Raw genomic sequence first — 18,097 nt, forward strand, 5'->3', positions numbered from 1 at the left:
AAAATCCTGTATTCTAGCCAGTCATTGACCAAATTACTTTTCTCAGCACATGCCCAAGCCTTGTCCCTAGTTTTCATTAGCTTTGTAATCAAATGATCAAACCATGGTGGGCGGTTGCATTTAGTTTTAAATCTAACCAACGGAGCATGTTTGTTAAGAATTTGGAGAAACGTGTACCTGAAAGTCTCCCAAGCCGTAATCAGGTTGGGGATATCACAGACCTTGTCAATATCCGAGTGAAGCACATCATTAGCAAATGCCTGAGTGCTGAAGTGTCTCATAGAGTGCTTCTCAACCAATTTAGGGGGGCTTTGGGTCTGGCTGATGATCTCACTCCAAAAATGAAGGAGTGATCACTAAGGTTATTACCCAGAACACCAGTCAGTGTGAAATTGTGAGGGGCATATGTCAATAGGACGTCAAGCAGAGTTGACTGTCCCGAATATTTTAGGTTGGGTCTTGTGGGGACATTTATTAATTGAAACAGATTAAATTCATCTGCAAAATGTGTGGCCACGGCCGGCGGGTTTAGCCAATTCCAATTTAGATCACCCACTAAAACTATTTCACCTTTAGGGAGGTGCCCAAAAAGCTCTCTCAGTGCAGACGCAGCTTCAACATCCTTCCCACTAGGCGGTCGATAGCAGCACACTACCAATATCTGTTGATTATTTGGGAGCGTTATTTTGAGAGCGAGACCTTCAAAGCAACATTTTTTAAACAAGGAGTGAGCTAGTGAACAAGCTCCTCAGCCGCCACCATTTCAGTCTCCGACCGCCAGCGCTTCCTCTGCGTCTTCGCCATCAACAACTCCAAGTCCTTCGAGGACATCCACCAGTACAGGTGGGTCGGTGTGTGTGTGTGTCGGACTTAACGCATCCACAAGTACAGGTGGATGTGTGTCGGACTTAGTGCATCCACAAGTACAGGTGGGTCGGTGTGTGAGTGTGTCGGACTTAGTGCATCCACAAGTACAGGTGTGTGTGTCGGACTTAGTGCATCCACAAGTACAGGTGTGTGTGTGTGTGTCAGACTTAGTGTATCCACAAGTACAGGTGGATCGGTGTGTGTGTGTGTCGGACTTAGTGCATCCACAAGTACAGGTGTGTGTGTGTGTCGGACTTAGTGCATCCACAAGTACAGGTGTGTGTGTGTGTCGGACTTAGTGCACCCACAAGTACAGGTGTGTGTGTGTGTCGGACTTAGTGCATCCACCAGTACAGTGGGTCGGTGTGTGTGTGTGTGTGTCGGACTTAGTGCATCCACAAGTACAGGTGTGTGTGTCGGACTTAGTCCATCCACAAGTACAGGTGTGTGTGTGTCGGACTTAGTGCATCCACAAGTACAGGTGTGTGTGTGTCGGACTTAGTGCATCCACAAGTACAGGTGGGTCGGTGTGTGTGTGTGTCGGACTTAGTTCATCCACCAGTACAGATGGGTCGGTGTGTGTGTGTCGGACTTAACGCATCCACAAGTACAGGTGTGTGTGTGTCGGACTTAGTGCATCCACAAGTACAGGTGGGTGTGTGTGTGTTGGCTTAGTGCATCCACAAGTACAGGTGTGTGTGTGTCGGCTTAGTGCATCCACAAGTACAGGTGTGTGTGTGTCGGACTTAGTGCATCCACAAGTACAGGTGTGTGTGTGTGTGTCGGACTTAGTGCATTCACAAGTACAGGTGTGTGTGTCGGACTTAGTGCATCCACAAGTACAGGTGTGTGTGTCGGACTTAGTGCATCCACAAATACACGTGGGTGTGTGTGTGTCGGCGGTGGGTGGCTTACTGCAGCTACCATATCATGCGTCTTGTGCTGGAAGAAATAAAGCCTCCAGTTAAATTTTTGACTTGTTACACTGGTCTACAGCCAAAATGCTTTCGAGAAATAAACATGTAGTCCAACTTTACTAATTCTGTGTCACTGAGCTGTCCACTTGACACCACCTGAAGAAGGAGACTTGTGTTGCCTCCTAAACGTCGTGATTTAATTGTTTTCTTTTGTTTTATTTTATTTTTCCTCCGTGACTCCACCGTACAAATTCTCAACATTGTTTCGTGAGGAGTCGACTCCTTTTTAAACGCATTAAGAATCGACTCCCATTGACTTGCACGGGGAATCGGATTGTAGAGTTGTGTTAGAAATCGATTGCTCATTGAATTGCATGAGGAATCGACTTAGGGTCTGAATCAATTCCTTGTCGACTTGTGTTTGGAACCGGTTCGTCGTGTGGAGTTGGATCCGGGTCCGGGGGGTTCAGCATTGCCTGGTGAGTTTACACTCAACACTCACCACTACTCACCACTAGTACACTCACCACTACTCACCACTACTCACCACTCACCACTAGTACACTCACCACTAGTACACTCACCACTACTCACCACTAGTACACTCACCACTAGTACACTCACCACTACTCACCACTAGTACACTCACCACTAGTACACTCACCACTACTCACCACTCACCACTACTCACCCCTAGTACACTCACCACTACTCACCACTAGTACACTCACCACTACTCACCACTAGTACACTCACCACTCACCACTAGTACACTCACCACTACTCACCACTAGTACACTCACCACTACTCACCACTCACCACTAGTACACTCACCACTACTCACCACTCACCACCAGTCACCACTAGTACACTCACCACTGGTACACTCACCACTGCTCACCACTCACCACTACTCACCACTACTCACCACTAGTACACTCACCACTAGTACACTCACCACTAGTACACTCACCACTCACCACTAGTACACTCACCACTACTCACCACTAGTACACTCACCACTCCCCCACTCCCCCTCCCTCCCCCCCAGGACGAGGGACTTTGTCACCACCATGGCCAACACGGCCTTCCTGTCTCACGCTCCGCGCCCTGTCCCTGATGCTGCCCCTGCTGCTGTCCCTGCTGCCCCTGCTGCTGTCCCTGCTGCTGCTGCCCCTGCTGCTGTTGCTGCCTCTGCTGTCCCTGCTGCTGTCCCTGCTGCTGCTGTCCCTGCTGCTGTCCCTGCTGCTGTCCCTACTGCCCCTGCTGTCCCTGCTGCTGCTGTCCCTGCTGTCCCTGCTGCTGCTGTCCCTGCTGCTGCTGTCCCTGCTGCTGCTCCTGCTGCTGCCGCACTGCCGCTTGGCTCCCCGCTGTGCCGCTGGTGGCTCGGCTTCCTGGGCGCTCTCAGACGCTGCTGCTGCTGCACCACCAACACCACCGCCGCTGGCTGTGGTGTTGGTGGTGGTGTGGGTGGTGTTGGTGGTGTTGGTGGGGGTGGTGGTGGTGTTGGTGGTGGTGGTGTTGTCGGTGGTGGTGGAGGTGGTGGTGTTGGTGGTGGTGGTTGGTGGTGGTGGGGGTAGTGGTGGTGTTGGTGGTGGTGGCGTTGGTGGGGGTGGTGGCCGTAGTGTTGGTGGTGGTGGGGGTGGTGTTGGTGGTGGTGGCGGTGGTGGTGGTGGTGGTGGCGGTGGTGTTGGTGGTGGTGGTGTTGTTGTTTGGCCGGATTGAGGGGGCTAAGCGGGCGCGGCACGGGCTAGAGAAGAGATGGAGTGATGTGGTACAGGAGGACGTGGAGCTGAGTGGACTTGCCGATGACTGGTACCAGCGGTGTCAAGATCGGCCTCTGTGGAGGAGGCTCGTGAAGGATGCTACTGGGCAGTTGGAGGCAGTCGCCCTCCAACAACAACGGAGGGCGGAGGAGCGACGCTCACAACAGCGAGCGGAGCGCCGGGTGGCTAAAGCACAGCAGGTTGGCACAGTAGGGGGCACAGGTGGTGCATCAGCCAGTCATCTCAGTCAGTCGACCCGTGGCACCTGGGTCTGCCCCGTGACCTCCTGCCAGCGGGCGTTCGACACTTCACGTGGCCTCAGGGTGCACATAGCCTGGCACAAGCGTCGTGGTGACGTCACCGCCACTTAGTGGCGAATGGCGGTTGTTGTTGTTGTTGGTGGTGGTGGGGGTGGTGTTGGTAGTGGTGGTGTTGGTGGTGGTGGTTGCGGTGGTGGCGGTGGTGGTGGTGGTGGCGTTGGTGGGGGTGGTGGCCGTGGTGTTGGTGGTGGTGGTGTTGGTGGGGGTGGTGTTGGTGGTGGTGGTGTTGGTGGTGGTGGTTGCGGTGGTGGCGGTGGTGGTGGTGGTGGCGTTGGTGGGGGTGGTGGCCGTGGTGTTGGTGGTGGTGGTGTTGGTGGTGGTGGTTGCGGTGGTGGCGGTGGTGGTGGTGGTGGCGTTGGTGGGGGTGGTGGCCGTGGTGTTGGTGGTGGTGCTGGTGGTGTTGGTGGTGGTTGCGAGTAACCCGAGAAGTGGGCGGTTGGGGTGGTGAGGGCGGCTGGGACGCTGCGCTCACTCCTCACGCTGCTCACTGACCGTGAGGACGACGACCAGGTGAGACCACGCACAAGGATATGTGTCTGTGTGTGTGTAGGTCGACTCAGCCTCAAATGAGTACCTGGAGCGATGTGTAAACATCGCCGCTAGGGAGACAAAGGCGGCCGGGCATGGTGCTGGCCACCCACCCCCTCGTGTGCCGTGCTGGCCTTTAAAGGCGCTCGCTAACAGCACTTGCCCCTACAGTCTGTTAAGGCTATACGGGGTATCTTTGTCTGTGCGCGGCACGGGCTAGAGAAGAGATGGAGTGATGTGGTACAGGAGGACGTGGAGCTGAGTGGACTTGCCGATGACTGGTACCAGCGGTGTCAAGATCGGCCTCTGTGGAGGAGGCTCGTGAAGGACGCTGCTACTGGGCAGTTGGAGGCAGTCACCCTCCAACAACAACGGAGGGCGGAGGAGCGACGCTCACAACAACGAGCGGAACGCCGGGTGGCTAAAGCACAACAGGTTGGCACAGGAGGGGGCACAGGTGGTGCATCAGCCAGTCATCTCAGTCAGTCGACCCGTGGCACCTGGGTCTGTCCCTTGACCTTCTGCCAGCGGGCGTTCGTATTATGAAATAAAAGGCATAATTTTTGTATGTAAATATCTTATCTATAAACGTCTCCGCGCGCGTGCGCTTGCGAGGGATTTGCCTCTCGAACCGTGGGGTTGACATCGAAAAAAATGTGCCAGCCAGCACGCCCTAAGCCCCACGGTGGGAATAGGCTCTTCCTTTTTCATGTCCGTCACCTTTAAATTAGTCACAGCGATTTCGTAGGATTTCGCTATATGAATTTATTTACTGCGCGACATTGACCGTACCAACTCACGCCAATTGCTTGGGGGGGGGAAGGGGGTGGTGGACCGCGCCAAGTGTTGTGCGTTCAGTGGAGCTCACACCGGACATTTTATTTCACGTGTTTAACAGAACACCCGGCAGCCGCCTCCCCCCAGGAGGGACCCCGGCGGATCCCAGGACACCCAACAGCCCCCTCCTGCTACGGGGCAAGGGATATTGCGACTGCCCCTACTGGACTATGTCAGTCCTTACAGGTAAGTTGTACACAGACCGTCGCTACACATAGCCCATGTACACGCCCCTCCCTACACTATTATCAAACAAATAAGTTGCCAAATATTACAATGATAATGTTCGTGCGCAGATAATAACTCGGGTTCATTGTTTACTATTCCCAAACAAATAAGTTGTCTGATATTACAATAATAATAATGTTTGTGTGCAGATAATAACTCGGGTTCATTGTTTACTATTATGAAACAAAGAAGGTGGCAGATATTCCAATCACTTTCTTTGTGTGCAGAAAAATACTTTTTAAATTCTTAGGTTGCTACATGTTTCCTTTTTGAGCTGTGTTTTTATGACGCTGAGACCGTGCACTGCCAGTCTGTGATGTGGCTTGTTGCCTGCTGATTAATTCACGCCAGTGCACCGCCGCTATTATACACACTGCTAATTTAGCTTTTGCCCATTATGAGTGTATGCCAGTCTATAATCTGTTGCCTGCTTCTTTACCTCACTCAGTGTACTGCCAGCCTTTCATGTCGACTGTATCCTGATTTTTCAGCTGCTGCCCATATTGCCAGCTTTTTATGTCGACTGTAGCTATGCTTATGTCATTGAGTCGACATACTGCCACTCTATAATCTAGACTGTAGCCTGCTTCTCAACTTACCTGTGCATACTGATGCTCATTCATGTACACTTATTTCAGCTGATTTCTTCTATGCATTTCTACTATTTCGATTGCTCACGTCACACTATTTGCTGATACGTAGTACTGCGATGCTCATAGCTGTGCCATCATCGGGGATTGCTGTGCACGTCGATGTGTGTGTGTGATTTGATGTGGGGAGCGATAGTGTAGCGGTTAGCGCACTGCGCTATGAACCTGGCGACCTGGGTTCGATTCCCGCTCACAGCCAACACCAGTGACGATTATCTGAACCGGTCCCGGGCCTCCCCTAGGTCGACTCAGCCTCTAAATGAGTACCTGGTGCGGTGTGTAAACATCGGCACTAGGGAGACAAAGGCGGTCGGGCGTGGTGCTGGCCACTCACCCCCTGGTGTACCGTTCCGGCCTTCATAGGTGCTCGCTAACAGCACTTGCCCCTACAGTCTGTTAAGGCTATATGGGGGATCTTTGTTTGTGATTTGATGTGTGTGTTTGAGTCCATACGTGTGTGCGTGTAGGACCATGCGTGTGTCTGTCTTTTTCTAACGGACAACCCCCGATGTGTGTGTGTGTAGGTCGATGTGTGTGTGTGTGTGTCAGTCCAAGGGTGCGTGTCAGTCCATGTGTGTGTATCAGTCGATGTGTGTGTGTGTAGGTCGATGTGTGTGTGTGTGTCAGTCCAAGGGTGCGTGTCAGTCCATGTGTGTGCATCAGTCGCTGTGTGTGTGTGTAGGTCGATGTGTTTGTGTGTGTGTGTCAGTCCAAGGGTGCGTGTCAGTCCATGTGTGCGTGTCAGTCGCTGTGTGTGTGTTAGTCGATGTGTTTGTGTGTGTGTTAGTCAATGTGTGTGCATGGCTCCATGTCAGTGTGTAAGTCAATGTGCGTTTGTGTGTCTATGTGTGTCAGTCGATGTGTGTGTGTACGTCCATGTGTATGTGTGTCAGTCCATGTCTCTATGTTAGTCCACATGTGTGTGTGTAAGTCCATACATGTGTGTGTGTGTAAGTCCATGTGTGTGAGTTGATATGTGTGTGTAACTCCATGTGTGTGTATCTAAAGTAGAGTCCATATGTGTGTGGGGCAATGTGTGTGTCAGTCTATTTATGTGTGTGCGAGTCTATGTGTGTGTGTGTAAGTCAATGTGTGTGCGTGGGTCCATGTGTGTGTATATATACGTCCGTGTGTGTGTGTGTCTTACTCGATATGTGTGTGTGTGTAATGACGTGTTTTTACGTCAATGTGTGTGTGAGTTCACCTTTGTCTGTGTGTGAATCGATGTGTGTGTGAGTCGCTGTATGTGTGTAACTCCATGTGGGTGTATCTAAAGTGGATGTCTATGTGTGTGTAAGTTCATATGTGTGTGTGTGTAAGTCGATGTCTGTCTGTGTGAGTCTATATGTGTATGTGTGTGCGCGTGTAAGTCGATGTGTTTCTACGTGTGTGGGTCGATGTCTGTGTGTAAGTCCCCCTTTTTAAGAAGGGGGACCGCACAGACTGTAACAACTACAGGGGCATCTCACTCCTCAGTGTGCCGGGAAAGGTCCTGGCAAGGATTATTCAGCATCGCCTTGCCAGGCACGCTGAGGAGAGGCTTGCGGAGCCCCAATGCGGTTTCAGGAAAGGGCGGTCCTGCACAGATGCCATATTTTCTGTCCGTCTGCTACAGCAGAGGTGTAGGGAATTCCAACAAGACCTACATCTCTGCTTTATTGACCTGGTCAAGGCCTATGATACCATCAGTAGGCCTGGGCTCTGGGTCGTTCTTCGTGCTTTTGGAGTACCTGACCCTCTGCTCACGATCATTAAGGACCTTCATGATGGTGAGCGGGCCCGGGTAAAACTACGTGGCCGGGAGTCAGAACCATTCCCTGTACACCTTGGGGTGCGACAGGGATGTCCTCTGGCTCCCACATTATTTAACATCTATTTTGACCACGTAGTTCGTGAAGCCTTCAATAGCTGTACCGGGGGAATCTCCATATGGTACAGATATAATGGGAGGCTAATCGATGCCCGGGTGCGGTCAAGGGATGGCTCCCTATTGCTCAACCACGTTATGTATGCTGATGACTTGGTAATAGCTGCTCAGTCAGAGGAGGAGTTGGAGACGCTGCTGCTGAGACTGGAGCGTGCCACTAAGAGGTGGGGCCTTACCATCAGCCCCACCAAAACTAAGCACCTGCCTGGGTATTTTGTACCATCGGACACTCCACCCCCACAACTCCCAATCGGTGATGGGGCAGTTGTGGAGAGAGTGGAGAGTTTCCCATACCTGGGCAGTGTGCTTATGACTGGCTCCAGTTTAACAGCAGAGGTCTCACTCCGAATCAGTCGAGCGGCAATATCTTTTCATCGGTTGCGTAACGCTGTGTGGAAGCTACCTGGTCTGTCGCTCCGCACTAAGCTTCAGGTCTTCTCGGCCACGGTCATTCCCTCCCTTCTCTACGCTTGCGAAACGTGGACCCCCCTAATGGAACATCTTCGCCGGTTAGAAACATTTAGGCTGACCTGCCTACGATCCATCCTGGGTTTAACCAGACTGGATTGTGTGAGGAGCTCACAAATCCTTGAAAGATCTGGGCAGGGTCCCATCGGTGAGCTCCTTCGGCAGGCAAGGCTGCGATGGCTGGGTCATGTAGCCCGCATGCCCAGCCACCGCATGCCGAAACAGCTTTTGTTTGGCCGGATTGAGGGGGCTAAGCGGGCGCGGCACGGGCTAGAGAAGAGATGGAGTGATGTGGTACAGGAGGACGTGGAGCTGAGTGGACTTGCCGATGACTGGTACCAGCGGTGTCAAGATCGGCCTCTGTGGAGGAGGCTCGTGAAGGATGCTACTGGGCAGTTGGAGGCAGTCGCCCTCCAACAACAACGGAGGGCGGAGGAGCGACGCTCACAACAGCGAGCGGAGCGCCGGGTGGCTAAAGCACAGCAGGTTGGCACAGTAGGGGGCACAGGTGGTGCATCAGCCAGTCATCTCAGTCAGTCGACCCGTGGCACCTGGGTCTGCCCCGTGACCTCCTGCCAGCGGGCGTTCGACACTTCACGTGGCCTCAGGGTGCACATAGCCTGGCACAAGCGTCGTGGTGACGTCACCGCCACTTAGTGGCGAATGGCGGTTGTTGTTGTGTGTAAGTTGATGTGTGAGTCTATCTTTTTCGCCCGGGCAACGCCGGGTACTTACCGCTAGTAAAATAATAAAATATAAAACAATACAATTGTAGTTTTATAAAACAATACAATTTTATTGTTTTATAAAATTGTATTCTATGCTAATTCCTTTGTCAAAGGGTACCTCTGCGGATGTGTATACTTTAACTTAGCTATTTCAATGAGCCATTTCAATGCTAAATTATATGCTAATTCCTTTGTCAAGGCGCTTTGTGTTTTTCTTCTCACACAGCTTAAAGGTCGTGATCTGAGCGTGGCTTCTCACACTCCAGCGCTGTCCTCCAGACAGTCTCGTCCCTTCACCTGATGAAGGCCGCTTGTGTTGTGGCCGAAACGTCGTGATTTTTTGTTATTTTATTTTCACCTACGTGACTTTACCCAATAGAACCAAAGAGTATATTTAATACTTTTTGCATTGTTTACAGTCTGGAAGCTACCCACATGGCAAATTTCAAGTTTGTTGCATGTCGGGAAGTATGCTAAACATTTCGAACAGACACACATATTCACAAATTTCGCTTTTATATATACAGACGAAGGGGTGGGTGACAGCACCACGCCCGGCCGCCTTTGTGTCCCCAGTGGCGATGTTCACACACCACAGCAATTACTCGTTTGAGGCTGAGTCGATCTAGGGGAGGCCCAGGAGCGGTTGAAATAATCGTCACCGGTGGTGGCCGTGAGCGGGAATTGAACTCGGGTTGCCGGGTTCGTAGCGCAGTGCGCTAACCACTACACTACAATGCGTTAAGCTTCCACATGCGTGGGTCACGTGACAGATTTGACGTCACAGCTCACTTGCCGTGCAAAAAAAATGCATTATTGAGCTCCCCCCCTCCTCCCCCCAGAAAAAAACACAAAAGTGTATTTTAATATTTTTTGCGTGGTGTACAGTCTGGAAAGTACCCACATGGCAAATTTCAAGTTTGTTGCATGTCGGGAAGTACGCTAAACATTTTGAATAGACACACATAATCACAACTTTGCCTTTTACATATGTATGGAGATAATTTCGGCCAGGGCTGCTCTGTGTCAGCGACTCTGAAAAATCTGCTGACACCCGGCACACCACGTCCAGTGTGTACCTTTCGCTATCGCCGTGGCTACCGGGGCTGTGCTGCCCACTCCACTCCGCACCAGCGACCCGGAAAATATTCAGTGACAGATTAAGCCCTGATTATTATTCACACAATTACACATCCAGTGGAATTTGAACACGTGATTTCGTGCTTACGGGACAAGGTGTTTACTCGGTGGGCCATAGCTGCAGCTCCCCAATGCTGCATAAACCCACGGTTCTTGTTATAATTCCAGTTACAGTAATGCTACTTTATCAGGCACTGGCTGTATTTCCACTGAAATACACAAGGATAATTCTCTGTTATTACGAATCTTATATCTGACATGTTTAAGTGGTGCTTTTCTGTTCGGTGAAATGTGTTGCTATTAAATGTGATGCGAGCAAAGAGACTTGTTTATTGATCGCTGATCGATCGATTGACTTCATGGCCGAGCGGTAGCGCGTTGCAGATGTTTGTGGTACGAGCCCCACGACCACCCCGGTTAACGCTGTGGGTGTATGAACTGTAAATATTGCGGACTGTCTGCTTCACAGTCGGATGCTAAAGATCTCGGAGATGTAATTTAAATCAGTAGTATGCCACGTGTGTCGGCACAATTCTGTAAATGCGACAACTACTGTGGGCTGTCCGTGAAGCGTAGCGCCTCCAGGGTGTAGCCTCGTGTGTACGCTGAGCTTGTTTCGCACCGTACGTAGCCAACCGTGCTCATCGGAGGCGCCTTGCGCTGCACGAATGGAGCGGATGCCAACGTGCACTTGCAAAACCCAAAAGCTTTTTGATTGCCCTCGTTTTGTCCGTTGAAGACGATGCAAGCCGCGCCGCAGGACGATGGCAGCGAGCACGAGAAGCCGTGCCTCAGCGAGTCCCGCGCGGCGGAGCTGGTGGAGCGCCTCTACGGGGTGAGCGTGGCGGGGGTGAGCCCGCTGGCGAGCTACGTCGACCAGAAAAACCGTGTGCTGGCGCGCGACGGTCGCCAGTTCGTGCTCAAGGTCACCAACATGCGGGACAGCCAGCGGCCGCAGATGCTCGAGGTGCAGATGGCCATGATGAGTTTCCTGCGGGAGAGGGGCTTCCCCATGCAGGAGGTGGTGGACAACGTCAGCGGGAAGATCATGTCGCTCGAGAACATCGGTGAGCTGCGCCCGCGTGGGTCCCGGGAGCAGAGACATTGGAGAAGAGATGTACGTAATACTAAATCTTGTTCTACTTGATGTGCGTCTCCATCTCCCTTTGTCTCCCCCTACATGCTAAGGCCTCGGCACAGAGACCCTATCTCTCTGTGCTCCGTACGTTGTGTCTCTCTTTGTATCTCTGTGTGAACTCCCTTCTACTTAGGTGTCTGTATTTATATCTGCGGTTCTGTGTTTCCTCTCTCTTAAATTTAGCTCTTCTATGCCTGATGATGATTGCTTGCATTGCAATCGAAACGTCGTATGCTATTATGTAATTTTATTATTATTATTTCTTATTTCTACGTGACTTTACCGAAAAAACCAAAGAGTCATTCCTGCAGTCACGAAAGTGACAAATCAAGTTTAATAGATGTACAGTGCAGTACAATTGATTTTGCTGCAACTGAACTCTGGCCCCCACAACATAGCACCACGCAGCAGCCTGTGATGCCTGTTTAATGCACGATTGTAACCCATAGAAGCCCTAATCCAGGCTCAACCTGCTTAGCTTTCAGATCTTATGATAGGGCACATTCCAGGTGATTTAGTCATAGGCTGATAGTAATCATACGAACACAGCATTGGTTTATACTTGCAAAGACAACGATCAATATCCGAGCATGAGGCGGTGGTATAATACTGGGTCTCACTCCACTGACGATAAGTGATGTAAAAGGATCGTACTTTTTAGTTTTTGTGAGGTTGGTGGATGTAACGCACTGCTTGTTGGTACTGGCCCAAGGTCCACATTGTGATATTTTGTAAATTCTTCATATATATATATAAAAAAAAACAATGTTTGGTGTGTGGGATGAAACTGGAATGACTGCTCACAGCAAAGCCACACGGACGAGACGATAACATCTGTGGTGAGAGATCAGAAGCACACTTGCTGTTTTCTCATCTACTGACCTGCAAGTTGGTAGATATAATGTTTGTACAGTTCACCGACGCCGCCATTCGCCAACTGCACAGTGTGTTCCACCTCCCCACACCTCCGATGAGCACGGTTGGCAACGTACGTATGGTGCGAAAGAATTTCAACATACTTACAAAACCTAAATCGTAATTTTTGTTTCTGCTTATCTTCCCACGAGACCCTGAGAAGCAAACGTCAAACTCTTTGCATCGAGTTCCGGATTGGCTGACAAGGGGAACACGTCAAACCAAAACCATGTATTACATGAACAAGCATAGACGGGAAAGATATGTCACAAGTGATATATTGTAGAGATATGAGAGAGATTTATTCATGATAAAGGTTTTTGGGTGAGATCACGTTATTTATAAATGTGTCATAACCCTCCACCACCCGACACAGCCAAACAGTAAAAAATGTGTCACGTTGACAACACATAAAATAGTTCACTACTTTAGCCCACCGGTGTGATGAAGAGTGAATCCACAACATTTACAATATTTGAATACGACGTTTCGCTGGTAATTACATCCAGCATCATCGGGCAATTCGCCAGAATGGTGAAGCCCTCACTTGCTCCCGGTCTTAAATAGAGCAGCAGGGTGATGTCATCATTTAACTCATTCAGAGAGAGATTTAATCAGAAATATGATATTTATATGGAAGAGATAGGAGAAAGATCTATCCGCAAGAGGAGAGATTTAGAGAAATGCAAACATGTCGATACAGAGCTTATCTCTCCCCCACACCCACTCCGGCCTCCTGCATCGCATCACTTCTATTAATATTATTATTGTAATCATCATCGTTACACTTGTTTTCACAGCAGAGCCTCACTGAGTATCGGGAGGGTCTTGTCAAACTTTTCAGTTGGGGGGAGGGCGCGGGGGCGACGGTTGTCGTGTGTAATTTCAAGTGAGTATTGCTGAATGAGACATGTACTTAATTAGTTCTTGTAAGGCGTGGCGGGATAGTTGTCCTGTAGACCAGAATGAATTAATTTTGGTGGTTCGGGCTTGGCCCACGGGCTGTAGTTGGGACAACACTGGGCTGCTAAACATTTGTAAAGCAAAGTGCTTCATAGCTCATCGGATTCCTCCAGTAAAAGTACATATTCTGATTATAATGCCTGGGCTAGCAGCGCTCCTTTAAACCCAGGCTCGGGGTTCATCGCGTGAGCTGACATCGCCGCCCAACGCCGTGTTTGGAATGCGAAGATCACGGAATGCCGCTGACCCTTATATTTACGTGATGGAACGAGCGATAAAAGTCGCCTCCTGATGCAGATGGGGCCCCCATTCACCCTGCTCCTAAGTAATTTGCTCAAGCTGAACCCAGGGAATTCAGCTAGACTCGTGGTGCTGACGTATCCATTCTGGCCCGAACCTGGGCGAATTGCCCCCGGTTCCGGCCAGCGTGCGCTAAGGCGTGAGGGTTGCGTGCCACGTTGCAACTTTGGCGGATGCCTTACGCATGGGTGTGGTGAGGTATTATTCCTCTCAAATGCTTTATTTAGCTACAGCGGTTTAGACAACAAGGCCATATAGGAATGCGAATTTCGGAATGCGTTCTTGTTATTAATTTCTGCGTTAATAGTATCGTGAAAGAAAGTCATGAGGAAAAAATCACTCCAATTTACTATTGTTGGGGGGGGGGAACAGAAATACTCGATTCAAGTTGCTTGAGAGATTGGCGTTTTAAAGACTACACGAATTTTATGTGCGTTATATATGGGACTTAGCACGTTCATTATTGTTATTAACCATTTAATGCTGAGCAGCAAATTGTCGCTTAATTTCCTAAAAAAAGAATAGTAGCCTTGGCTATCAGTTGAGCAATTCATCAGAGACCCTGTGTAGTATAGCACGTGGGTAATGAACACAGGGCGCAAAGTGGTGAGTTGACACTTTGGCCAGACCTTGGAGGTTCCGATATCAGCTTCCAAACAGCTTTTTATGTTCCAGCAAAAGGAAGCGACGGTGAGATTTCACTAACCGTGGTGACCTCTTGACCTCGGTGGCGACTCCTGCTGTGAATTCTCAGACTGCGGCGAAGGAGAGAAGGAGTTCAACGTGCGGCTGCTCACGTACCTGCCCGGCGTGCCGCTGTCCAGGGTGCTGGCGGATGGCAGCCTGTACTACCAGGTGGGCAAGCTGGCAGCGAGCATCCACCAAGCCCTGCAGCAGGTACGAGCGCACGAGCGCCTCTTGACAGGTGATGTGAGACTGCAGGGATTCATATTCTTGTTGCTTTCGGTAAAGTCACCACGTAGAAGGGAAACAATAAAATAATAAAAAATATAAAACAATAACATTCTCACGACGTTTCGACTGCAACACAAGCAATCGTCATGAGGTGTGAAAACCACAACAAGGAAATAAAAAAAAAATTCTTGTTGTGGTTTTCACACCTGATGATGATTGCTTGTGTTGCAGTCGAAACGTCGTGAAAATTCTATTGTTTTATATTTTTATTATTTTATTGTTTCCCTTCTACGTGACTTTACCGAAAGAAACAAGAATATGAGAATATTCGACAAAGTAAAGAGGCAAAAAAGAAATAACTCGCAAATTACTTCATTGGGAAATGCGGAGCGATAGTTTCCCCAACCCCTTACTGCGACAATCTTAAAAAAAAAGTCTTGAGTCTCGGCGAGCCTTTTCTCTCGGTAAGCAAGTGTAATGTGACGTAACGAGCCCACTCGCTCAGAACGTACGCAGCTGTTCATAATTAGCAATGTGAGAGTCCTTTCAAGTGATCGAATGGCTGGTTTTCAAGCAACGTATTTTTGTTTCCCCCCCCCCCCAAATTTTATTCCAAGCGTCGGGGTGGAGCGGTGGCGCAGTTGTGCGCACACTGCGCTACGAACCCGGCCACCTGAGTTTTATTTCCGGCCACGCCTAACATTCGTGGCAAGTGATATCTGAACCAGTCCTGCCCACCCCCCCTTGTCCTCTATCCTTCACCAACCTACACTGACCAGTTTGGCGAAGTATGGTCAAACACCCTACATGACCAACACTGAATACGGCAGTGCCTTGATAAGGGCTGTATGAGTTGTGCTAATTGGTGCCATGTCATGAGATGGAAAAAAACATCTCATTCTGTGCATCACCTCTGGTTAGAGAATGGCCCGCAGAAGGTGATCTCACAAAACTACTTCTCAGATCCATTCAAGTGTCCTGTTACTCACAAATACCAATCAAACATTTGCCAGCCGCACGCAGGACTTGGGCAGCCCCACCCTCAGCTGCATAATAAGTCTAGATTTTTAGCTTTCGTGACTGCAAGGATTCATACTCTTTGGTTTTTTCGGTAAAGTCACGTAGGTAAAACTATAAAATGATAGAATTTTTAAAAATGTAGTTGTTTTTTCATTTATTCTTTTATTTTATAGTTTTACCTACGTGACTTTACCGGAAAAAAAAACAAAGAGAAAATAATAAGTCAAGGAGAACATCTTTTTTGAAACGAAGACTATCCTTTGCTAGCTTGACGTTTTGCTGCCTTTAACTTACATGTGTACTCAACTGGCCAATGCGATGTTAATCTCGTATTGCATTTTTTGTCATCTTACCGCCTTCGTTTTTAAACATCTGCATAGTTTGAGCACCCGTTCCTGCACTCCCTGCAACTAGACGATTTCATCTGGAACCTGTCAAACACCCACCTGCTCGAGCCCTACCTCTTCACTCTGGACGGCGACCCCAACCAGGGTCTGGTCAGGGAGGTCATCGCCAAGTTCCGCGAGGAGATCCAACCCAACCTGCACAAGTTTACCAGATGTACGCTCGCCTCGCAGCTTCACCCGGGACGTAGCTCCATGCCTCAGGGGGCGAGGGGCGCTTCAGGCCACCGACGAGGCCTTGAAGCCACGACGGGTGCCGCGTACGTGTGTACGTTGAACTTCTTTCGCACCGTACATAGCCAACCGTGCTAATCGGAGGTGCGGGGGAAGGACAACAAACTAAACACAAAAAATCAGTTCAAAAATAAATTAGTGTTCAATCTAGGTTTAAAAGTGCATAGCTCCAGTGCTTCCTAATATCGGAAAGAAGAGCTTTTCAGACGGCCGCAGAAGTGCATCTGAAAGCGCGCGATGCGGTGACCGTCTTTGTTTGTTCGATGGTTAGCCAAAAGCCGCTGCGAGGATCACCCGAATTCGCGTGATGGTTTATGCTGCTTGACGAGATCAGCAAGGTATTGTGATTCATTTGTGGCAAGCATTTTCTTTGCAATGTGCTTTACGTGATTACTTTTACCCAGCATACACAGATGCATTACAAGGCATGCATGTAATGGGGGACACTCGCACAGACACTGATCACAGGTGAAATCAAATGACAGGGTTATTACATTCAGACGCTACTGTATATAAATCATAATTGTAATTTCTACCAAATCATTTTTCAATGGATGCTAAATCGTGTTCAACAGTTTTTGTTACACATATCCTCATAATAATAATGTACAGCCCTTTGTCAATGCACTATCTGGACGAAGGCATTCCCAGGCTGTGTAGGGTCATGGGGGTTGTTTTGCCTCCTTCACCATGCTGGTCGGTGAGGAGGTAGGTAGGATCCCAGGACTGGTTCAGATATCAGTGATGTTCTCCATGGCCGGGAATCAAGGGCTCGTGATGCGGTGTGCATACCACTACACACCGCTCCATATCTTGCCCCCGTGCAGGGTTGTACGACGCTGGTGGGTTATTGTAATTCTGTGCCTTTGAAGGCAGGAGAAGAAGTCGGTGATTCACTGAGACTCTGCGGGGGCCGTTCTTAGACTCGCACACGCGGCTTGCGCAACACCAATCGTGCGGAGGGAATAAAAACGGCACGGGCACGAACGATGACGACGGCGACGAGGGGAGGACGGTCAACAATAAAAGACAACGGACGAAATCAAATTCGACGTTTCCCCCTCGCCGCAGGCATAATCCACGGTGACTTCAATGACGACAACATCCTGGTGCAGGAGGTGGCCGCGGGAAGCGAGCAGCAGCAGCAGCAGGGGCCCAAGTCGGCGGAGGGAGCGCCGCGGCACCGCGTCTCCGGCATTGTGGACCTCAACTCGATGATGTTCGGCTACCACGTGTACGACCTGGCCATGGCCATCATGTACATGATGGTGGAGAGCGGAGAGGCGATGGAGGCCGGGGGTCACGTCCTGGCCGCTACGAGAGCGTGCAGGCCCTCACCGAGGACGAGAGGAGGGCCGTTTACTTACTGGTGGCGTGCAGGTGAGAGCGGAGGTGGGGAGGGGGGCCGGGGCAGGTCGGGTCGGGTCTGCCCGGATCGCCGTTGGCCGCATCGGGAAACGTTGGCTTCAAAAACCTGTGGCGGTTGCGTAACGAAAGATCAGAAGCACACTTGCTGTTTTCTCATCTACTGACCTGCAAGTTGGTAGATATAATGTTTGTACAGTTCACCGACGCCGCCATTCGCCAACTGCACAGTGTGTTCCACCTCCCCACACCTCCGATGAGCACGGTTGGCAACGTACGTATGGTGCGAAAGAATTTCAACATACTTACAAAACCTAAATCGTAATTTTTGTTTCTGCTTATCTTCCCACGAGACCCTGAGAAGCAAACGTCAAACTCTTTGCATCGAGTTCCGGATTGGCTGACAAGGGGAACACGTCAAACCAAAACCATGTATTACATGAACAAGCATAGACGGGAAAGATAT

At 50.0% G+C, this 18,097-nt stretch overlaps 1 protein-coding gene across 1 annotated transcript; it reads left to right on the plus strand.

Moving 5' to 3' along the window:
* Nucleotides 1-4,250: 4,250 nt before the first annotated feature.
* LOC142922470 (hydroxylysine kinase-like) lies at nucleotides 4,251-17,646 on the plus strand (the record flags this gene model as incomplete). The annotated part of the gene is made up of 7 exons (XM_076063279.1): nucleotides 4,251-4,381; nucleotides 4,688-4,834; nucleotides 5,298-5,422; nucleotides 11,117-11,444; nucleotides 14,448-14,590; nucleotides 16,009-16,189; nucleotides 17,338-17,646. Coding segments are annotated over exons 4-7 (958 nt in total), but the record flags the coding sequence as incomplete, so codon positions are not given.
* Nucleotides 17,647-18,097: the final 451 nt, after the last annotated feature.

Source organism: Petromyzon marinus, unplaced genomic scaffold, assembly GCF_048934315.1.
Source record: "Petromyzon marinus isolate PM22_M1 ecotype Great Lakes invasive population unplaced genomic scaffold, UKy_Petmar_22M1.pri1.0 PM_G_Scaffold_98, whole genome shotgun sequence".
Taxonomy (NCBI): Eukaryota; Metazoa; Chordata; class Hyperoartia; order Petromyzontiformes; family Petromyzontidae; genus Petromyzon; species Petromyzon marinus.